Source organism: Protopterus annectens, chromosome 1.part0 (genome assembly GCF_019279795.1).
Source record: "Protopterus annectens isolate FY-2018-M chromosome 1.part0, PAN1.0, whole genome shotgun sequence".
In the NCBI taxonomy this organism is placed as follows: Eukaryota; Metazoa; Chordata; order Ceratodontiformes; family Protopteridae; genus Protopterus; species Protopterus annectens.
In genome coordinates, this window is record NC_056725.1 from 620947382 (window position 1) to 620972535 (window position 25154).

Here is a 25154-nt window from a genome sequence, read left to right on the forward strand (position 1 = left end):
GTCGCCCCTGGGATTCCGAATACTGGTTAAGACTCTTGCTGCCCCTATAGTGCCTTTTTTAGGCAGGGTTCAAATAACAAATTCACTACCATAACAGGAACAGGCAAGCAAAAACTGAGAGTAATGCTACTCAATGCTAGAAGTCTAAATCTCAAAATGCACTCACTCGAGGCACTCCTTAAAATGGAGAACATCGATATCTGTGCAGTGACTGAGACCTGATTCAAGGCTCAAGAGAGCACCTCTGCACTACCAGGCTATAACTCATACCACACTTTTCAGCCATGTAACCTAGACCGAAACACCAAACGCGGAGGTGTGTCCATATTCATTAAGGATATCCACACCTCCAGGCTAGTTGCTCAGCATAATGCATCCGAGGTTATCCAAGTGCAACTAACTCTGGACAAAACTGCAATCCAAATTGTAACTTGCTACAGATCTCCCACCATGCCTCAGGATTCCCACTCCTCTTTTCTTGATGTACTGGAAAATATTAGGGTTCAACCAAACACCCTAATAATGGGCGACTTTAACTACCCCACCATTAACTGGGAAAACAACTTGTGTGCCAACTCCTTAGCTCAGCGCTTTCTGGAATTCATAAACTCCAATGCCCTAGATCAATTTATCCACACCCCCACCAGGGGCAACAATATCCTAGACCTAGTCATTAGCAACATGAGTAACTGGTGTTCCACACCTGAAGTCAACTCCTCATTGGTCCGATCTGACCATAAGCTTATCACCTGCCCCCACCCCCATTAAGGAAACCACAGTAAAACATTTCTCCAAAGCCAGCTTCATGCTTCTTAAGACAGAAGTGGTGAACTTCATGACACCCATGCAGATGGACAATACAGTTACAACTGCTGAATCCCACACAAATGCACTCTATAAGCACTTAAACGAGTGCATGGATCGTGCTATCCCAAACAGAACAGAGATGCTATCCTCCAAAAAAAAGGAAGCCAATCTGGTGGTCCCCTGCCATAAACACACTGTACAACAGAAGGAAGAAACTGTTGCAAAAGAGAGTAAAATCCCATGAGTGGAGGAGCTCCCTGGTCAGCCTCAGTAAGTAGCTGAGATCTCTTATAAGATCCTCCAAAGCTAGCTACAAAAACAAAATCGCCACTAAATCCAAGGACAACCACAAAGCATTCTATAGCTATGTCAAGAGTCTAGATGGCAACACCCAGATATGCTCTGATTTACAGCACAAAGGCATGAAATGACAGAACCAACTGATATTGCCAACATCCTGGCAGATAGGTTCAGTGCTAACTTTATCCCCCTCTCACCCCCTAAAGGGCCCATATCTATACAGGAAGAATGCAGAGTCCCTGTAATCACAACTATGCAGGTAAAAGCTGCACTCTCTAAAGCCAAAAACACAGCATCCATGAGACCAGACAACATCCCAGGCTGCGTTTTACACAAACTTCAGAACAAACTGGCTCCCCACTTAAGCACCATGTTCAATAATAGCCTCACATCAGGCTTTGTGCTCACTGAATGGTGTACAGCAACAGTTATCCCACTCCATAAAGGGGGAGCCACCACTGATCCCGGGAACTATTGACCTATTAGCCTGATAAGCCTGGTCTGCAAGGCCATGGAACGTATCATCATGGAACTCATAAACAAAGACCTTGGTAACCTCCAAACTCTGGATCGCACCAAGTTTGGGTTTGTGAAAGGCAGATCATGCCTCTTGAACCTGATCGACTTCTTTGAGGCAGTCACCAAAACCTTGGATGAGGGTAAGGTGCTTCACACAGCTTATCTTGACCTCGCCAAGGCTTTTGACACCATTCCCCATTCTGGAATTATAGCTAAACTCACTAAACTAGGTATAAATCTCTACGTCACAAGATGGGTTGCCAACTGGCTCACTGACAGAACGCACACTGTAAAAGTTGCAGACTCCAAATCTGACCTCAAAGCAGTGACAAGTGGAATACAACAGGGTTCCATCCTGTGACCTCTCCTGTTTGGTATCTACTTCTCTGAAGTACAGGCTAACACAGAAGGCCTCTGGCTAATGAAGTTCGCAGATGACTGCAAACTAGGAGCCATAGTCAAGTCCCCAAATGATGTGGACATCCAACAGAAGGGCCTCACTGAGACAGATGCCTGGTGTCAGAGCCATGGTCTCAAGCTCAATGCCAAAAAGTGCAGTGTCATCCCCTTTGGTAAAAACTCTGTACCCATGAACTACCACGTAGGCAGCAATCTACTTAACAACGAATGCGTGATGAGACCTTGTGACCCAGGTGGACAGTAGTCTCCCCTTTGATAGTCACATCGCCACAGTAGTTAGGAAGTCCTTCTACGTGGCACACCTCATCATAAAAGGGTTCTCATCCAGGAAAAAAGAGTTCATTGTTCCCATCTACTCATCACTCATTAGACCCATTGTAGAGTACAACGCCCCTTTTGGAATGTACCTCACAAGATATCTGCAGCAGCTGGAAAGGCCACAGAAGTACCTCACGAGGATTACTGGCCTCAAAGAAATTCCCTACACTGACCGCCTCAAAAAACTCCAGCTTTACGCCTTAGCATATCGCCTACTCCGAGGTGATCTCTGCCTAACATATAAAGCTATGTCAAACCCAGAGCTGTTGGACATGCTACACCTAAAGAAATCCCAATTCCTCCAAGCTACACGCTTTAGGGACCTAAACCTTGTCACCACAATAAACAGGACAAACTGGTGGGAAAGATTCCTGTCCCAGAGACTTCCTATACTCTGGAACAAGCTACCCATCTCTGTCGAGCAAAGTTCTTCATTAGCACTGTTCAAGAAAAATCTTGATGAGTGGATGAAAAATAGGAAATACACCCCGGGGATCACTTCTGTGTCTCTGCTCGACAGTGGCACAGGAAAATAACTTTCTTGGGTGGCATAAGCTGTGGAACCCTGCTGGCTAGGCTTACGTAGGCCCTTGGGCCGATAGCCTAGTACCTACCTATGAAGCTGCTGTTTAAAAAAGGAATAATTAGTAGAGCATACAAAATATTGCATGATTGCAGTAAGAATCGATCAAAAGAGGTTAAAAAGGATTGGGAAGAGAGACTGGATAAGCAATTCACAAAGAAACAATGGGGGATGGATATATGTATGTCTCCCAAATATACAACAAGTCTAGAAGATTTAGGATGTCTGCTTGGAAGTGTTTACATAGGTATTTTTATACACCAGGTAAACTCCAAAGAATTTTTCCTCAGGTAGATTGGAAATGTTGGACATGTGATGGGGAAGAAGGAGGTAATTGGGAACATGTTTTCTGGAAGTGTAATGAGTTGACAGACTTTAAAGATTCCCTGCAGAGTACTACGTCAGAGAATACTGGGTGTGAGATAACTGGTGTAACTAAAGAAATTATTTTTCTGAGGTTTGATATAGAATCAGAACTGCCTAGACATAGTAAGGCCTTACTGAGGCTAATTATGGTGGCTGCCAAAAAACAAATACTAGAAAATGGAAATCAAAGTCTAAACCAACTTTACTAGAAGTATTGCATATAGTTACAGAGATAAAACAACTGGAATTGGAATCTTTAGAAAAGGGTAGGAGCAAATTACATAAAAACCTGGGAACTGTGGGAACAATACATGCAGAGGAGAGACGAGGTTTAAAAGAAAGCAGGGTTTGAATGAGCTTTTTAATGTTTGGCTGATAACTGCATAGATTATAAGGGTCTATATTATATAAATGAAGCATTAAAATGTTGACTCACCTTTGTCGACCCCTATTTCTTGAAACTGCACATCGAACCCTCAAATCATTGATTTCTTTCCAAGGGAAAGAAATCGGTAGCCCAAACACACATACCGCATTACAACAAACACTGTTAAAGTGGGGGGCTATGCCCCCCATCCCCCCAACTAAATATACTAACTCCGAGATCGCACTACAGTTGGGAAAAGGGCAGATTTAAAAGAACAGCCAACCGATTTCTTTCCCTAGGAAAGAAATCAGTGATTTGGCCGTTCAATGTTGTGCAGCTTCGAGAAATAGGGGTCGATCAAAAGTGAGTTGACATTTTAATGCTTCGTTTGTATAATATAGACCCGATTATAAGTGATGTATAATGTTTGCAACTAAAATGATGTCAGTATGGTTTCTGATGTATAATGTTTGCGACTGAAATTATGTCAGTATGGTTTGTTTTTGTTTGTATAAATGCATGATTGCCTATGTCATACTTGATAATTTAATAAGACTGCTTCTTGTTTCAAAAAAAAGTTTGCAAACGGTAATGGTAGGAAATTCTTCCTTTCCAGGTGGTATTTCTTCATCTTCGAGACCAGACTGTCCAACTGCCTTTCATCACATGCTGTCCCAGGGTGTGATAGGACTAGTTTCCCCTTCCCATTTAGGAAAGAGGTTTTCTTCAAGGATGCTTTTAGTGCCAGAAAACTAAATGCTTGGGCACAAGTTCTGGATCTTTCTTTCCTAAAGCTGTTTGCGGTAGTGCCCAAATTCAAAATTATGTCACTTCACAACATGTTACCTCATCTTTCTCAAATTTCCTCATAACACTAGATTTAAAACGTGCTTATCACATCCTTGTTCATCCAGACTTCAGGCTTTTCTTAAGGTTGTGTGCATCTATATCACATTATCAGTTCTCTGCCCTACCCTTTGGTCCAGCCGCTCCACCAAGTGTTCACAAAGTATCCACATTTTCCCATATTTAGACAACTTGATTATCTTTGTAGAGTCTTTTTCAAAGTGTTAGGAGTCTGTCACATGGGTGAGAGATATCGTACCCAAGTTGGGACTCCAAGACAACATTCAAAAGTCATTTTTGGCTCCTCTTTACAAGATTGCTTTCCTGGGTTGCTTTCCTGGGGTGTCAGCTAGACACCTCAGTTCAAAGAGTTTTTCTGCCACTGGAAAAAATAGATCTGTATGTAGATCTGTTTCTAAAGTTTTTCACTCAGACTTCAGTCACTAAGAGGAAATTCCAACTAACCCCCCCCCCCCACTCATTCCACCTTGCACTGACTCATCCAACTACCTCTAATATTACTTCATCCCACCCAAAACAATCCCTCCCCTACCAAAAACGAATTTTCTCTCCAATATCTGTTGTACTGTACTCTCCAACCTCAAATATACTATTACCCTCTTCATGCACAGTATTCTCCTAACCTACTAATGGCTAGTAGCTATATATTTTGAAATGTTAAACGGACAATTGAGTTTATAATAAAATATTCACTTTATGTAAATGTTGAAATTTTTGTATTGAATTATGTCTTTCATTTTTGTAACATTGTGTGAATAGCCAATTGCAAATATCATGGAGCTTATCTGTAAATGTTTAATTAGCTCTATGAACTATGTCCTTTTGTAACGTGAAATTTAACTTGCAATTATCGTGGAGCTTTGGAGCTTTTCTCCCCGGGCCTTCACCGAAAACGGGCTCTTCTTGGCCCAGTGGACTTCACCGGTCATCAAACTTAAATACATTTTTCAGAATTCTGGGTCTAATGGCATCTATAGTTCTATGATAACCCTGACAAGACTTCACATGAGAACGACACAATCCTGTCAGAAGTTTATGTGGTCCCAGCAACACACATCCTTTTTCTTTTCAAATCCCAGTGCTTCAGTTTGTCAGAAGAGTAATCACTTGATGGAGACAGCAAATATCCTTAAATCTGACTCTCCCATTCTCACTATTTGTTCCAAAGCAGTCAGCACAAACACGTTGGACTTTGTTTGGCGAGCAGTTTTGGGAAAGAGAAAAGTGCCAAGGACAGATGCAAGCACATAAATATAGAAGAGATGGTTGCTTTGATCAAGGCACACAGCTCTCTGAATTATCTTTTGTTTCAGGGACCTTTTCAGGTTGTTACAGACAACACCGCAGTCATGTGGTGCATCATCAGGTAAGGGGGAACCAGGTTATACCTCTTTTGCAGACTAGAAGTTTTTGCTTGGGATATAGCTTCACAGCACAATCTCACTCCACAGGTGTCCTACATTCTGTCAGAGCAAAACTGTGTGACAGACAAGCTGAGCAGGACAAGGGCTGACCCTCATGTATGGAAACTAGATTGGGGTTCTTCCAAGACTTGATCCATTTTGTGGGAAGTTCCTCAGTTAGACCTATTTGATTTTTCTCTGAATAATCAGCTGGCAAGATTCTGCTTCAGGACTCCTTACAAGAAGGTCTGGAAGACAAATACATTTTCTTTTCCTTAGACAGGAATGTTCCTGTATGCTTTTCCACCCTTTCAACTGATATCCGGGGTACTTCTGAAAATTCAGAAGGAATCCTGCATTCTCATTGTGGTGACTCCCTTCTGGTCTAGACAGCAGTAGTTTTTCCCTTTTTTTGGTTATGGCAAGGGAGCAACTACCATAAGCTTTCTCATGGAGTAAATCTACTCACAAAAGATTAGGGGTGTTTGATATTCCCCAACTTCAGTCAGCTTCATCTGACTGCCTGTATGATAGGATCTATATTAGATCAGCGAACGCTTAAAAAAGCGAATGCTGATTGATCAAACTCATGTAAGCGAAAGCTTAAAATATCAAAGCAACAGAAACCCGAATTTTTTTCCTAGGGAAAGAATTTGGTTATCCGTTTCTGTTGCTTCGGTATTTTCAGTGCTGTGGTGGAAAGTTACGAGTCGGGTTCAGGTAAGTGTGTGATTGTGTGGATATGAGTGTTAGGGCGGGTTAGGTGAGTTAGGGCGTGGGTTAGGTATGTGTTCGATTGTGTGGACGTGAGGGTTAGGACGGGTTAGGTGAGTTAGGGTTAGGGAGCAGGTGAGGTGAGTGTGCGATAGTGACGGACCTTAGGGTTAGGGTGTGGGTTAAGGTAAGTGGATAGTTAGTGGTGTGTGTATAGTTTAGTGTAGGGTTAGGTGTCAGATTTTAGGTGTATGTATGTGGATTGCTGTTTGTTTGGTGTGCTTGTGTTGTGTGTATGTGTTTTGGATCAGCGATTTTTTTCCCTAGGAAAAAAATCGCAGTTCTGACAGTTCGAGATTGTAAGCTTTCGCTTGCATAAGTTCGATCAATCAGCGTTCACTTTTGTAAGCGTTCACTGATCTAATATAGACCTGTATGATAGAGTCTTTATTCCATTTAGACACCTGTTTCCTAAGGACAGTGCTGCAAGTACTAATGGAAGCAAGAAAGGCTGCTGCTTGAAAATCATATATTAGCGAATTGAAAAGGTTTTCTTGTTGATACCAACAGCATTAGGGTATTTGGATTTGAAATTCTTGTCAGTTGCTATCCCATGGCCATTCTTACTCTTCTATAAAGGTTGGTTTATTGGCCATTTTAGCATGTTTACCCATCATCCTTCATTTTTCAGTGCATTCTCATGACAAAATGCTATTGAATGGGGTTTGTCTAGCTTATGTGAGGTTCTTAACATGAAAATTTGACTGACCTGTGCAAGATGGGTATCTGCGTTGCAAGCTCTTATGGCAAGTCAACCATATCTCATTTTCCACAGAGACAGGTTTTCTTTGAGAAGTAATTCTTTTGTGCCTAAATTGTTATCCAAGTTTACTTTAAGAGAAGGTATCCATCTCCTTGTTTTCTTTCCTGAACCCAAAAATGAGGGAGAAAGGATACTGCTGTCTTCAGATACTATCTTAACAGAACTAAATCTTTCATATCTCTGAGACAGTTTTCATTTCTTGTGAAAGTACGAAGAGACAGCTTCTGTCAAAACAGACCATTTCCAAATGGTCTAAGACTATGACCTTTTTGTTATACTCACCACAACAAAACTTTTTCAGCTGCAGTCAAGACCCATTTTAACATAGCCTTAGCTACATCTGTAGCTTTTTGTAAAAGGTTGGATTCTAGATGAACATAGTACAGTTGTGACAGTAAACATACCATAACTGTAGATGTTCAAATGATCATTGCTGCAGTACCCTTCCTCCATCCCGCTTATTTTTGTGGTGTTTTGTCTATACCACGATAAGGACTTTTTTGTTCTTCCTAGCATTGTCCATTCAGGACTCAGCCTTTCTCTCTCTTTTGGCAAGAAAACTGTTAGGGGTTTGATACCCAAACTTGTCTTTTAGTCAGGTCAGCTCAAGCTGCCTGACAGTTGGGGCATGTGCAAGGTGGCCAGAAGCTTAGAAAGCTGGCCAGCTGTTATATCCTTTGCAAGATATAACCCATATAGTTAAGGCTACTGCAGAGTTTATCATTCAAACATTTCCTGCTGTGGTGATTTTACTTACCAGCTGTACTTGCTTTTAGGAGGTTGTCTTGGCTGGATTGTCCTAAAAGTATCTTTTTTCATTTTGCTGTATAATAGAGATTTTGTAGCACATGTACTAGATTTAGCCGGGATGCCTGAATGTGTTCATGTAAATTTGGCAGTGATAGGCCTTCTTCTTCATTTGGTGATGTCATCTTTTGCCATTGAGTTCTAGGGTGCCTATCATCCAGTATGTATCTTGTGACCTTCTTTCTGAAATTTTCACAGTATTTACTTCTCGTGTTATATACGAGGGCTTGTGATAGCTACAAAATCTTTGCGTTTTATTTTCATTCCAGTTGTACAGTATTCCTTTCAATGTTTCCTCAATTCATTGAACCAAAAATACATCAGTGGCTTTCTTAGAGGGCATTCTTGTTAAATGTCAGTGGCATGGACACAAAGACCATCTTAGCATATTAAATCATAAAGAGGAAATGCCACTGTACAAACAAAGATTTATATTCGGTATACCCTACCGCAAAATCATGGACACTACTACTAAGAAAATATATACTAACATTGAGATAGGTGACTCATCAATACCTTGTATATACAGTTTTTCAAATGCCAAACAGAGATTTGGTAGAACAAGTTTTATTCCTGCATTCATTTTATGTAAGTTACAGTACCCCAGTTGTCAAGACATCCAGAATCATTCAGGTAATATGTTCTGCATCTTAGGTCAGCCTTCATGGACAGAATCTTGCAGTGTTGATAAGACCTTTTTTGCATTATATCCCTTCTGGTTCACTGTAAAAAAAAATACTTTCTAATATTCTCTTAATGACTTAGGAGAACATCTGTTTTTTTTTTCCTTTTTAGTTACCCTGAAGTAGATTGAATTCTTCTTCTGCAGTAGCTGCTATGTGCAACAATCCCTATCTCCTTTGTGAAGAAGTATCTGGAGTTTAGTCTGTACAACTTCATGAACATGTTACTGTTTCCTGAGGAAAGTTCACTCTTTAGCAAGGTGGATACAGCAGTTTAAATTTAAAATTCCTTCTCATGCACAGGTTTATTACTTTAAGAAATGCTACTCTCTCTTTTGCCTTGCTTCAGCAGAATAATTACGATCACAACACGGTCTTGTTTCTGTCACTTTTGTTTTTTTTTTTCCCCTCCCTCATCATCTCACATTTTTGGCAAAATACTGTCTTTACATCCATGGATACCGAAGGCAAACCAAGAAAGATGTCCCCTTCTTCCCCCCCAACTTCCAGACTTCCACAGAAATACCTTATGTTCTCAGAGACTTCTCTGTTGATTGGTCATACATCATCATTTTTATCTCATCTACTTCTGTCTTAGGTATTAATTGTTTAATGTCTTCAGCCTTGAACCCCAGCATCTAATAGGAGTGATGCTTTATAGTCTTTTAGTATTTGCTCAACCTTGTTTCTTTGTTCCTTTTTTGTCCACATTTACTGTCTGTGCAGTGTTTTCTTTGACAGAAGTCCAGCAGTGGTAGCTAAAAGACATATATTCTTGTGGTGGGCAAATAGCCCCTTAAGAGTTTTACTTGCGTGTCTGTTTTGCCTAGGCCAGACCACATTTTTTGAAAAAGTGAGATTTGTACTTAAGTTCAAGTCCGTGTCTATTCTACAAAGACATAAAGCATTGCATTGCACCTTGGCTGAAGAGTGATTTTGATTTTGAAAATAAAATCTATAGGATAACCATCCAGGATAGAGTTTACACATGATTTAAAAGCAAGCTGAATCTTAACAAGATTAATCTGACTTCTCCACGTGTGTATTCTACATGATCAATCTACTTTACTTTCATTGAATAGTTTTGATGCTGACATATTTTCTCAATTAACTGCAACACAGGGTTTATGATTTCTCCAGTGCTAGATGAGGCCGTACTCTGTCCTTTAAGGATCATCTTAAGCAGACATCTATTTGCATTGATGCTTGTCCAGATGTCAGACATCCCATGACTGGCTTAGAAGTTAGAAATTCTGACTCGCAAACTGCGTTGATGACAGAACCAGTGGTTACCCTGCTATGTCAGAAACATAAAACTCTGATTTCAGAAAGACGACTTCCTGTGTTGCTGTACTATTTCTCTTCTGTATGTGAAATCAGAAGAAAAAAATCACTCCACTTTTCAGTGTGAAATAATGTGACTGAAAATGATTCCATTGGAGGACTGTCATTGGTCTGAGTTTAGACTGCAGCATTTGGAAATTTGTGCCATTGAAAGTTTCAGAAAAGCATCCTCTTCCTTTGAGAGGGTAAATTATGCTTTCCTCCTAAAATGTTTCTTTACTGCTTAGTATATTCTTTCAGTCCACATGGATTTTTCATTCCTGTGTCTCACCCCATAGGGTATTAATTATAATGAAATGTTTCATTACCCTATGAAAAAATTATACAGTTGATCAAAAAGTGATTTCTTCTCATAAAATGGAGTGCTTAGAGGTTTTGTGGCTTCTGGAATTTGTAGGGAGGATTCTTCCATGATTTAAACCTTCCAAGATTTTTTGTAAACAAAATTTTCCTCATCTTAATGCAAAGTTGCCTGATTGTAGAGCAGAACTTTCATACAAGTATGATGTGGACAATTCTCATTTGCACTTCTGTTTGAAATCTGATTAAAATGCCTACTTAGTCCCATCTCCTTTAAATTTCAAACAGACATCATCTCCTTTAAATTTCAAACAGACATCATCTACTTTGAGGTACTATTCTTTAAAAAAAAAAAAAAAACTGGGAACCTTTTCCCCTCACTTTTGACATGTAACTATGGAAACAAGAAGGCATCTTCTAAATTCAGACCAAAACCAGAAGTTATCCTATTTGGGAACATAAAATAGAGGGTTTGACTGTTATTCTAAAAAGTTAGAGCTGCAGGAGGTACACTGCTTTGCTTGTTGAGGATACAACAGTATTCAATCTATACTGCCTCTGAGGACTCAAAGTTCACTTTGGTCTTAAAAAGCACTGTGTGTGTGCGTGCGTGTGTGCGTGCGTGTGTGTGTGTGAGAGACTGTGTATGCTTTGACTAAAAGCAGGTCGTTTTTAGTGTAGTTGTTAGAGATTTTAATGGTGTTTTTAATTGTTATAATTCTTCATGCAAGAATATATCTGTTGACATGTTTACTTTTAAAGTGTAATGCTTCATTTTAATTCAGATAAAGAATTTTGTTGTTTAACTTTGAATGCTTCAGTTTGATGGTTTATGCATGCTATATTTACCTGAATCTATGTTAGTAGATCCACTTGCCAGAACAGCGAAATTTAAATTATCAAGATGAGAAGCACAAAATTGCTGTAAGAACAAACGTTTATCAAGCCGAACTTAGGAACAACGAAAACCTACTGTGCATGTCAAACAACACTCTAACTTATGAATGGAGATCGCAGGGCCATTCACAAATAACAGCTTCTCCATTTAGACACATCTTTTAACAAAGAAATGTAAATTCTCAATGCTTTTGCTTGGGGGCAAGCCCTCCTGCACCCTGCGCCCCCCTGCAAATTATATATACCAACTCTATAGTGGGGAAAAGGGTAAATTTCTCTATCCTCACTGTACTGCGATCTCCATACAGAACCATTTAACTTACATTTCTGTGTTAAAATGTATTTAAATGGAGCAGCTGTTTTTTTCTGAATGCTCTGCGATCTCCATTCAGAAGTTCCACTACTGTTTGACATGCACAGTAGCTTTTCATTCTTCCTGAGTTCAGCATGTTAAATATTCGTTCTTAGACCAGTTTCAGTCTTCTCATCTCAATAATTTAAATTTTGTTGTACTGGCAATTCGATCTACTAAAGTAGATCCATTTACCTATAACTTTGCGGCATCTATTCAGTGAATGGTGGCTGCTCAGAGCCAATTGCTATTGTTGGAATATTTAAAGTTTGTCTTATTTTAAAGCTAAACTATGGTGTGCACGTATTTTTGTTTTGACTTGTTGGTGTCTGCACACATTGTAGCTTGTGAAGAACTCCCATTCTCAAAAATGTCTTTGTGTGTATATGCAAATTAGTTGTGGTCAAATTTTAATTACTTTGGTAAAGTTGCGCTGTAAGGCACTGAGCTCAGTTTGTTGTGGTTGAAATCCTGGGAAGCCAGTGACTGATAACTCTGATCCGTGGCTCTGCAATGTGGAGTGCATTTTGGGTGTGCAAGTGCTTGACTATTACTCAGGATAGCAGTGCACATTTACTGTGTACCCTTAAGGCCAATTGTCCTTTGTGTACTAGTTGGTACCAAAGGTAGGAGTCAGCCCCCTTATTACTAGTTCTATTGCATGCGGGTATTGACAATGTTATTGCTGGAGTTAAAGCTCATACCATGTTTGTGTCACAGTCATATGGTATAGAATGGGTTGGATTTTCCTAATCAAAACTTGTGGCTCATAAATGAGAAATGTCAGATATCTAATCAGGGCCAGCCTTAGCTGAAATGGCACCCTAGGCGAAGTAGTGCTCTGGCACCCCTTTAGCCCCACCCACACCACACTCATGAAACACCCCTATTTGAGCCACACCCACAGATTCATTCCCCAAGAAAGCCACTGCAGTCATTTCCCTAAATTAGTTAAATGCATAGGGAAAAAATGTAATGTAGTTAAACTGCAATTACCTTTGCATACGTATTTTCTACTTTAAATACCAGAGCCGGATCATAGTCAGATAGGGCCCTAGCAGGGTAATAGACTACCCCCCCAGAGCAGCCCCTCCAGCAGCAACCCCCTCCCCCCAGAAGCAGCCCCCTCCTCAGCCCTCCAATGTTCCATTATTTGGTTATTTCTCACCAGTTACCATGCATACTGTTCTTCTATTCACTTCTACAGTGATTACAGATATTGAATTAAAATAGCACAAACACAGATAGCCATTTGCTAAATAAACAATACAGTCTCACAATGAAAAGAGACTTAGCATGAGCAGTAAACATCTTTGCCCTTGAAACTCACATTCATTGAAATGACAAAACTTACATTCATTGAAACGGCATGAAAACCCACATTCACAGAAATGCATCTGGCTAGTGGAGAATTGAGTTTACCTTTGGGCTGTGTGCATATGTGTGTGGGTTTGTGATTTTGTGTTTGCATGTATTTCCATATCAGGGTCATGGAGAAAGCACATCCTATCACTGCTCTCCACTTAGTGGGAGGAACTAATCTTGAACAGGAATCACCACATAGTATGCATACTGCCATTCGCCCTCACACAGCATGCAGACCTATAGCCAATTTTGATGAAATACCTGTCCACTCATGGCACATCTTTGGGATGTGGGATGGAACTTAAGCACACATGAAAACCAATACAGCACTGGGAAAATGTGCATATCCCACATATGACCCCAACCAAGAACTAAACTAGAGATCCAGATGCTAAACCCTACAACACTGACTGTGCTGCCCTAATTTGCAGTGACAATACATACTTTATTTTCACAGAATGTCACATGTCTTGAAATAATGGAAATATGTGTATACATATATGTATGCGTAGATGACTTACATGCATGTACACACACACACACACATATGGTTTCAGCTGACTAGGTTGACGCACAGTTATGTAATGCAGAAGCTGTAATAAGTGAGTGAAAAACTTGGGCAAGTTCTGGTTGGTTGACAAAAGTAAGTGGTAGGATAGGGTGTTTGTGTCCTACCATATGTGTTTTAGGGTTAGTGTAAGGGTTAAGTAAGAGGATAGATTTAGTGAGTGCGTGACTGTAAGTGTTTTAGGATTAGTATGTGTGGCAGTATGAGTGTTACGGGTAAGATGTGGCGTGGTGCGTGTGTGTGTGTGTGTATGTATGTATGATGAGTGTATGATCTGTCTTGTGAAGTGATAGTGTTACGGAAAGGGATTTTTAAGGTAAAATATACTTTAAGGTTAGGGACAGGGACAGGGTTAGGGTTATCATGTAATACTAAGGTGGAACATTGGGGGCCATAGATTAAATCATGACATACATTTATCACGTGTCACTTTTTTAGGTAATTTTTGTTGTTGGTGCAAGTGGTCACATTATACTACACTTGAACTGCAGCAGTTTGACTGTAATATAATGTTAGGAGAGATCCTCTTTTCTGTGGTTGTGCAACAGTGGAGTTACTGTATTTAATTTTCTGGGGTGTGGGGGCAGAGCACCCGTGTTGGGAATAGTGGGGAATGAAGCCCTCCCAGGTAAAAGTAAACTTTCTGGGGTTTTTTTTGTTTTTTTTAAGGTGATTGTCAAATTGAATGAATAAATAACTTGCAAATGTAATGCATTTATTTCATTCGCTATCACCTTACTTCAGTTTTGTTTTTCTCAGATAAAAGTGATTGCCGATGAACTTGTTTGATGTATTTACTGTTGACGAAATTTTATCAGTGATTTCTCTCTCTCACTCCACAAAAACACAAATGCATTCACCTCCATGAAGGTATATACCCAGAAACACTGAAACACTAAATCCATTTACATGGAGATCATATTTAGAAACTGCTCCTAATAGTTTTTTAATTTATGTATGTATTTATGTATATATATATATATATATATATATATATATATATATATGAGAGAGAGAGAGACATACATTTTTTCTTTATTTCTTTATAGGAAACTTTATGCTTTCCTTTCAAAAACTGTCAGCATGGAGACTGCCATTACTCAGGTGACTGCTTTTTCAGTGCTATCTACCTAAGATGCAGTCTAAAATCTAAAAAAGTCATAATTTTACTTCATAAAAAGGTATACTTGGGAACGGGCATGTAATATTCACCCCCAAGAAATTTGGAGATTTTTTTCAGAACCCCAATTATAACACTCCCTATCCACCCTTACTGTATCTAAGATAGATTCATACTAGGCTAACTGCCATTATGAGCCATTTTACGCCTAGCCAGTTGTACCTTGTGAGATTTAAAGCCTGTACCTTGTGTTTGTAAGGCAAACACCTTAACCATTAGTCCACCCTCTAACAAATTTATGAAAATGACTTTCCAAATTTTTGATTATGCCATTGAATGATAATAATAATAATAAAATTAAACAGCAGGTAAATGTAATGGAGAATGACGTCTGTTTTGAATTTGTACCTGAACATACCTCTCAACCTCTTAGATCAAGAATTCTGGACAAACTCACAGATAAGGGTGGGACAAAGACCGAAAATTAGGGACAGATTTTAAATATTGCTTTTATAAACTTTAGTTGCAAGACTAGCAGGTTTTGTATTATATTTTCTGAAGTATACGGAGTCTGAAACTCAAATGATTGTCATTATGTAATGACTTTAGTTCTCTATGATGTACAAAAAAGCATGCATTTTATAAGGAGCAGACCAACAATATCAAGCAAAAATCTGAACAGTGTGTGAAATTCTAGGCAATTCAGACTGAGGTATAGTCGACTATTGGGAGACTCCTACTCTAACCTATGCAAAACGCTTCTCTCTGTATAGAGTATCTAAACATTTTGGTCTCTTTCCAGCTTTTGTAATCAGTCTAGTCAGGTGCTAGTAAGTAAACAGGAAGCATATGCGTCTTTTTATGCTGGAGCTTACCTTGTGGATTATTGAAAGATATGGCACAGGACGCTTGGTAAGCAGAAAGGGCAGATGTTTCATTCCAAGTCTGTTCTTTTTGTGTATCTTCGTGTCTTTTCATTAACCCTTATAGGAACAGGCGCAGGAGTGAATTAGTTCTCTGTAGCAGAAGAATAATTTGTCATTTCTCGTTTGCACTGAAAAAAGTTATATGAATATGTTGGTAAAGTGTGCCTCTGATTTGAATATACGGTTAAACTTGCAACTTTTTCATGTTTTTTAAACGTGTTCGTGACTTGCATTCTGTAAATATTGCAGTCATAGAGTACTGGAACATCAGCGGGTGTCATCCAGTTACAATATAGGGTGACACATGCACGCATGATGATCTTAACCCCTCTCTTCACTGACGCGTGACAGCAAAATATATATATATATATATATATATATATATATATATATATATATATATATATATATATATATATATATATATATATATATATATATATATATATATATACACATGTACATATATACATATATATATATATATATATATATATATATATATATATTTTTTTTTTTCTTCTTTTTTAACTTGTTGAAGCCAGCCGGATGCTATAAAAGTGGGAGGGCGCTTTCCCCTTCCCTTCACCCTATGGTTTTGTTATTTTGCGATCTTCTCGGCGCCCTGTCTCCGAGTGAAGGGCGCTGAGAAGATCGCAAAATAACAAAAGTACATTCATTAAAATAAATAAATAAGGGCGTAATTGAAGTGTATTAACCCACCGTCGAGTTTGTGCAGGAATGGGCGTGTCCGCCGTGATTGACATGCCGTTGGGCGTGGATTAACAACGACAGTCTACTGTGATTGACACATAGTGCTTACTGTTTATTATACACACAGAACACTATAGATTTCCATTGAAATTACATGATGTAAGTGAAGGTGTTGCGTCGAGTATTTATCCCTATCCATTGACACACAGTGCTAATACTTACTCAGTTAATGACAGAACACTAAGATTAATGCACTTTCCGTTCAAATGCAAAGACTACTTAAAGGTGTTATAATAAAGTAATGCCCTTTCTATTCAAATAATACAGATGTACATGAAGGTGTTGCGTCGAGTAATTATCCCTATCCATTCAAATACTATATATATTTGATTTGAAAGCAATGGCATCCGCCATACATAAAATTCTGCCCTTTACGAGGCCGATTGTATGGCGCCCCAGGCGGTCACCTAGTTCGCCTATGCCTAAGGCCAGCCGTGTATCTAATGCAGTTCTTGGGTGACTCTGTGGTACAGAGGGATAGAGCCCTTATTACTTTACTGGTGACTTAGGTATAATGTGGAGCTATGAAGGGAGGATTGAAGGGGCATAGGTTATACCTATTTGAAGGCAAATGGAATTGGTGCAGTTTCCATGGTGCAGACTGGGTGACCACTTCTTGTGCTTGTTAAGGGCACAGGACTGTTTGGAGAGGAACACCCTTTGTGGAACTGAGGGGGGTCAGCCCATTACATAGGCTCCCCAGCACTTGGCCAAGTGGGTGCAGGGGCTGTGGCACAAAACAGAAAAAAAGCCCAATCACTACTGATGGCTACCTGTTGCCCCTGTGGTGGGGAACAAATGGGTCTGTTTGTTGTGAGAGAGCTGAATTCCAGGGAGTGGAGGTAAAAAAAAAAAAAAAAAAAGCAAGAAACAAGCCAGCAGAAAATAAATGTAATGCAGTCTTGTGGCATTTCATGTGGTGTGTGCAGGATTTTTATTGCCCATTGTGTAATTTAAAGAAGAGATTGTCACTTTGTTTTGTCTTTATTTTCCGCAGATAACCAATTGGCTAATAGCCCAGAAAGCAAAGATGTACAGCTGCCTGACAATTTCAAGACTGATATTAATTTCAAGTAAGTCTTCAGAAGTTGATCTATAACTTTAACAACTAGCTTTTGCATAGTGAAATCTCTGTATCTAAAGCTGCTTGTGTTTTTGTTACAGAAGTATTTACTCAGACAGCATCAAAGAAATGTTAACAATATTTGGATTGGTGGTGTACAAAGTGGGACTAAAAGTTAACCCCAACGAGCAGGATCCTCGTGTACCTATATTGTGTTGGGGCACCTGTGCTTACACAATACAGTCTATAGGTAAGTCTTGTTTCATTTAAACTAGTCTGTAAGAATATTTGTTTCATGTAAATCTGAGTTTAGTAGTCTGCCTTCTCCTGATTTATCTGTTAACTTCAGAGCAATAGCTAGAACAGATCTGGGCTTGTAGGTTGCAAGATCTCTCTGTGGGGATGTTTTTATGGGAACACATGCCTGAATTGCAGTTCATCTAGTGGGAAACATGGCTGCAGCAAATTCACTGCCAACATACAGAAACAAGCAGCACCATGCCCACAGCTGCAATAATGAAGTGCATGAGGGAAGACAAGGTCTACAGACACACACCCAACCCTAGAGACAGCAAGCAAGTAACTATAACTTGTATCAGTGTGCAGCAAAGTAGAGGAAATCCTATAGTGTGCTGTAGTCACATTTATGGTCTAGTAAGCATTTCAGTCAATATCCCATAGACAAAATGTCTCCCCTAGAGAGAGTAACATTCCCCTAAGCATGTAGGCATTCATTAATTTTTATTTTTACTGGACCCGTAGTAAGAATGTCAGAGAAAGATGCAGTGGGTTGTCCTGGTAACACCTTCAAGTGCTGGTTGTACACTGGATTTTGTCTGCAACTGTCATGCCCAGTAGGCAACTTGCTGTGGGTGCCTGCTGTACTGTTTACTGTCCCTAGGGTAATTAAGAAGCCATTGACATCCCCCCTCAACGGGCTACTGCAGCTGCGGGCATGTCCACAATGAATTTGCAGCGGGTATGTGTATGCAGTTGAATTGCAGTTCAGCCATGTATCTCCAACCAGATGTTTCCACAGAACATTTCCCTCAACCTTCAGTCTAGTTAGAACTGAACCTTGTCAATTTTTGACTTATGTTGAATCTTTATACATAGTTGTTGAGGTCTACTCAAAATGTATTTTTCCATCCAGCATAAAGATTGCGCTGTCTTATTTTTTTAGCATGTCAAATAATAGAGGATTAGGGAAAAAAACAAATCTTAACTTAATCACCACCTCTGTTCTGCAGGCCTTTGAGTTGCGTAAAAGTGGTCCTTGAGTGGATTTTCCATCAAATTCTGTAGCCCCACTATCTGTTCTTTGAAGAAGTCAGATCATGTGGAAGTTAATGCAGAGGATTATGGCTATGAACTGTTAGTGAGCTGCTTTCCATGGCACATAGTTTGATTCCCTCCACGTTTTCCTTAGTCAACAAAACAGTGCTTTGGGTCAGTTTGAAAACTGGGCTAAGCTCCTCAGTGGTCTCTTGGAGCCTATGTTTATATACGCAGTTAGGAGCACTGTGTCATCTTAATCATCCCACAAAAATATCTACCTTTGTAAAGCCTAAAACGTTTCTTTCTCAGTGTTGTTGTGTGTCAGGGCTCTTTCTGTTCAGACCACAGATTGTGTTTGCCTTCTACTGATACTACTTCTGGTTAGCAAACTGCAGTTTTGGTTGACTAGTGGGTCTTTATCCAAGCAGTTGTCAGATGTTTATTTCATCCAGTCTAAAGATCGCCTGAGTGGAGAGTGGTATTCCTTAGAAGCAGGCAAATAAAACACTGCAACTATAGTGACCGGTATTATGCAAAGACACTTAGAGAAATATCTAGTTTTTTTATGTACTCAAGTCTAGTCAAAATGATCAACCGAGCATTGGTTTCCTTGATCAGACTTTTATTTAGATGAGTGCTTTCATTGTTGTATCAGTTTCATCAGATCTAATTCATTTAGAAGCATTTCTTAAATGCTGTTGACAGAGTGAGTGGTGTTGAATCACTAATCAATTAATGCGTTTTTTTGCTGTACTGGTAGTAATACTTGCATTGTTTTATCTGCTCACTTGTATTGAAATTCCACTTTCCATTTGGCTTATCCTTCTTGAAGTATGTTTTAATTTCATCGAGCCTTCCTCAGCTGTCCCATTGACCTTCAGTCTTATCCATGCTCAAGCAGCAGATGTGTTCTGTTGTGACCATGTTTAGAACAAAACAACCTTTCATAGTGGCATGTAACCACCCATAAGACATGAACCAAGAAGGAAGTTACAGTGTTACAAAATCTTAAGCACAGGTGTGTGCAGCATGCAAGTTTTCTGAGAGGAATTTTTTTCTCACATCTACTGTGCCCTTTCTTTGGTGTGAGTAAACAGTGTTTTATGTGCATTTAACTTGTACTGCATTAGAGGTTATCTTATCTGCCTTTTAAGTGCACTTAACATTCTACCTCCTGTCCTTTCCTCCCTTACCCTTTCTCTACCTGTCTTATTTATTTTATATTTGTTTACCTGGGAGGTCCAACTGGACAGAGCTGTCCTTTTTCAGCAGAGGCCCGGGGCGAAAAACTGCTAACTTACTATACATAAGACATTTACATGAGCATTGTGGTTTACACGTTCACTTATAAAAATATAGCAGATAACATATGATTGCATAAGATATTTACATAAGCGTAGTGGTTTCAACATACAATATATGAGGTAGTGGCATATGATGGTTCATACAGTATGTTTAGTAGAGAATCTTGAAGATGTACTGAAGATAAGACAAGAAAGGAAAAACTAAAAAAGGAGGAGAATATAGACAAGTTCATATGAGGTACATTGACATTTTAAAGGAAAGCTTTTCAACTTAGTCTATGTGAGAGTTAGTGGGTAAAGATGGGACAGTGGGGAGTAAGCGGCAGTGAGTTGGTAAGTAAAGTGTGATAATATATAGTGCATCTGTGGGAGTTTTAAAGAGGGGGGTGGATAGTGGGTAGGGGAAAGGAGTTAGAATATGTCAGCCAGATGCTAGGCAGTTACAAGTAACTTAAGATAATGTATAAGTGCATCTGTGGGAGTTTTAAAGAGGTTGGATAGTGGGTAGGGGAAAGGAGTTAGAATATGTCAGCCAGGTGCTGGGCAGTTGCATGTCCAGGAGTTGTTTAGGTGGCAAATAAGTTGTTTTTTGAAGATGGTTTTGTTAGGTTGTAACCTGATTTATAGTGGTAGGGAGTTCCAAGTCTTGGCAATGTTGCTAGAATACAGGGAGTCCCCAGACCTGTAATATCTTTTGGAGATTGCGATTAGTGCCTTGTTAGTGGATTTAAGATGTTCATCGTGTTTCACTGCTGCAGTCATTACACTAGGGCTATCCTGCCATCAGGCGGGCCCGCAGTCGGCCCGAGTTCCAAAGTCTTGGTCCGGCGTCAGTTGCTGTCACCTCTTCCCAGACGTCAGTGCGCCAGGGGTATATAAGAAGCAACCAACACCATTTTCTTCAGTCTTTCTTGCCGTGCGGTGCCCGAAGCAAAAGCAGTTCGCAAGTGCCGATCGGCCGACTCCTGAGATTTCAAATTCGATTTCAGAACCAAAGTCTTCAATAAAGCTAAGTACCCCAATGGGGCAACTTTTTCTTGCCTCAGACCGATATCAGTAAAAGTTAATAATTGTATTTCTTGTGGGAAGCAAATACCTCATAAGGATTTCCATTCTTACTGTATTCCATGCCTAGGCCCAGATCACGACTTCACTAGTTGTCGGTTTTGTGCTAGATTTAACAAACGCACTATTAAATGTCGGTTTGATTTTGCTCGCCATTACTTTGGGCGAAGGTTTAATTATACAATGCCGTCGGAACAACCGACGACCGGAATGCACAAAAAAACGCAAAGATAAAGATAAGGAAAGGCATCTGAGACCCAAAACTGACAATGAAGCCTCTTCTAGGCCAGTCGCCGGTTTTCAGTGAGGCGCTTTCGCAGCCCCTGACACCCACTACCTCAGAACCACAGGCCGCCACCGACTCCCAAGTGGGGGTGCCTAGGCCTCTGGATACTCAAGGTGTTGGACCAATGGAGATTAACCCTTCAGATGGGTCTGGAGCCGCTGAGCAGGCATCGGCTTCTTAAGGTGTTTTCAGGCCTACTCAACTTACCATTGCAACTACAGCCAAGACTAAACCTACATTAAAGACAAAAAAAAGCAAGTACAGCATTCACCTGGACAGGCCTCCATGCCTAAAAAACAGATGCTCAAGATGGCCGAAGACTTGATAACTCTGATCAGGGGTTCCCATCCCCCTCCTGATAAAAGGCCTAGGCAGGATACAGATTATGATTCCTCTGACCAGGTTTCAATATATTCTGATACCTCTTCAGACCAGGGATATTCTTTACCCCCCCTATGAGGATTCTGATGCTGTAGAATCAATTCCTTCAGCTTCTCCTCCTGAGGATTATTCTTTTGGGGAAACTTTATATACCATGAGGGAGCATTTCCACTGGGAGGGCCAGGATTACACAGAATCCAAGAAAACAGAATCCAAGAAAAGGCTCAGAGACTTTCTTTTACTGCCTCAGCACAGGCCCCTTGCTATTCCGCCAGTGTTGGACATTGTGGATAATGTGTTCTCTGAATCTAGTTTAAATCCTGATTCTTTACCTCCAGCTCCAGTCAAGCCAGACAGGTACTACAGAGTCCCTGACTCTCACAAATTTCTTTATAAAAACCCTGTTGCTGACCCAGAAACTATTTCCCAGGGTCCCAAAGGGGTTAAGGCTTCCACGGCTAAGAATCCAGTTCCCTCAGATAGGGATTCTAGAGCATTAGACAGATGAGGAAAGAAAGTTTACATCTCTGCAACTTTAGCAGTGAGGGCTCTAAATTGCCAGTTTCACATGCTTAAATATCAACAATACTTACGGTCTCAATTAAAACAGAAAATGAGTACAAATGTAGAACAACCTGACTATAAGGAAATGCAGGATTTATTGCATGTAGCTGAACAAGTGGGAAAGCATACTTTGCAATGTGGTTTTGATTCATTAGAAGCTTCTTGTAGAGCAGCAGTTACAGGATCTGTGATTCGAAGGCATGCTTGGTTAAAAGAATAAAGTTTACCAAATCATGTTAAGGCCAAATTATAGGATGCTCCTTTGCAGCAAGATAATTTAGTTGGTATTAAGGCAGAAGAGGTATTAAAGAAAATGGAGGATAAGGCAAAATCTATGCAAACAGTGAAGGATTTCTTACAGGTACAGCCACCACGATTTAGCAGAAATTGGCCTACAAAGAATTGGTCCTTTCCAGTGTCAGGCCACAAAGAGGCAGATACAGACGCCCAAGAGGCAGATCTCAGCCACAAGGATCTTACAGTCCACGACAGTGGGGTTCTTCAAACCCAAAAGGAGGTGAGGACAAGTCACAACCTTGCAGGAAACAGTCCCAATGACTTCCCCTTTCCAATGCCAAACTCTTCCCTTTTGGCAGCTCCCTTAGGGGGGAAACTAGCACTTTTTTCTCAAAACTGGCAAGCAATCACCCAAGACAAATGGGTGCTGAATATTGTGTCTCAAGGTTGCAGGTTCCACTTTCACACTTTTCCAAGGCTAAAAGGAATGCCAGACCTGCCACAAAATCAATGGGCAGAGGCACAAAAACAAATTTCAGCTCTCATGGACATGAGCATGAGAGCTATTCAAAAAGTACCACAGCAGGAAAAAGGACAAGGATTTTACTCAAGACTCTTCCTGGTACCCAGAAAGGACAAAGCCTGGAGACCCATTCTGGACCTTTCCATTCTAAACACTTACCTGGATATTCCGAAATTCAGATTGCTGACACTACAACAGCTCCTTCCCATGTTGGGCAAGAAAGCTTGGCTTGTTACTTTGGACCTCAAAGAGGCATACATGCATGTCCCTATCAGACAAAATTGCAGAAGATACCTCAGATTTATAGCTGGTTCAATGCACTACCAATTCTCTGCACTGCCCTTTGGCTTATCTACTGCGCCCAGGGTCTTTACCAAGTGCCTGGCACCAGTAATTGCATTTTGCAGACAAAAAGAAATTCAAATATATCCATATCTGGACGACTGCCTGATACAAGCAGAGAGCAAGGACATTCTTCTACAGCATCTGGCGTTTGTAAAAAGATTGTTAAGTTGCCTAGGGTACACAGTAAATGAAAAGAAATCAAAACTAGTGCCCTCACAAGAGATAATATTCCTGGGTGCCAGCTTAAATACAATGGCCCAGATGGCATATCTCACGCCAGACACACAAGGACAACTGACTCAGTATTTTCAATTGATGGCAACAAAGTCCCAACTCCCTGCAAGAAAAATTTGCAGGCCTTGGGATTCATGGCATCCTGCATACTGCTAATTCCATATGCAAGACTGCATATGAGGAAATTACAATTGTACCTAAAAAGTGTTTGATCTCAACATTCTGACAGCTTGGAGACAGTAATACCAATAATTCCCTGCCTACAACAGGAGTTTCGATGGGCACAGGCATGTCGCCTCAACAAGGGTCAGCCTTTCACTCTTCCCACAGCCAGGCAGACTTTAACAACAGATGCCTCGGATTACGCGTGGGGAGCACACATGGCAGGAAAATGTATTCAGGGCAAATGGACCACAGACCAAATGCATCTTCACATCAATCAAAAAGAGATGTTGGCTGTACAAAATGCCCTTACAGCTTTCAAGGATCTACTGCATCCAGGACAATTACTATTAAAGACAGACAACACCACTGTAATGTGGTACATAAACAAACAAGGGGGCACTCATTCTTACCCCCTATGCAAACAAGCCATGACCTTGTGGAACACAGCTCTAACCTATCAAGTCCATCTGCAAGCACAATTCCTGCCAGGAAAGAAGAACGCTCTGGCAGACGACTTAAGCAGAAACATCATAGATCCTCACGAGTGGAAATTAAATCCACAAATCTTCAGCATGATAATGCAAAAATGGGGGTGCCCGGACATAGATCCTTTTGCCTCACCACTGAATTACCAACTACAAAAAGTTCTGCACAAGGACTTATCACACACAAGCATGGAAAGTGGATGCTCTTTCGTTCAGCTGGAAAAGCCTACATGTTTATGCCTTCCCACCTCTGCCTCTCCTTACAAGGGTACTCTTAAAAGCCAGACAAGAAAAACCACAGCTGATTCTGATTGCTCCACACTGGCCACGCCAGCATTGTTACCCAATCTTAAAGAACTTGCCTCAAATTCCACACCTTCTGACTCAGCAAAACAATCAGATTCTGCACAGTCAGCTCAAAACCTTAAACCTGGCTACATGGCAGATTCATTAGACAAACAGACTACTACTCTCTCTAAAGATGTTATGGATGTCATTTTGGAGGCCAGGAGGCCTAGCACCAGGAAATCTTATTCAGACAAGTGGAAGAGATTCTGTGCCTGGAACCAGGCTCAAAACCTTGATCCTCTGGTCCCTAACA

At 40.3% G+C, this 25154-nt stretch overlaps 1 protein-coding gene across 3 annotated transcripts in view; it reads left to right on the top strand.

Annotated features, from left to right (window-relative positions):
* UBR2 (ubiquitin protein ligase E3 component n-recognin 2) overlaps nucleotides 1-25154 on the top strand; it is a 5196118-nt gene that overhangs the window by 3902584 nt on the left and 1268380 nt on the right. For all 3 annotated transcript variants that reach the window (XM_044061864.1, XM_044061881.1, XM_044061872.1), the window contains exons 34-35: nucleotides 17621-17696; nucleotides 17788-17936. In XM_044061864.1, the coding sequence (XP_043917799.1) occupies nucleotides 17621-17696; nucleotides 17788-17936 (225 nt within the window). The remainder of the gene's footprint in view (nucleotides 1-17620; nucleotides 17697-17787; nucleotides 17937-25154) is intronic.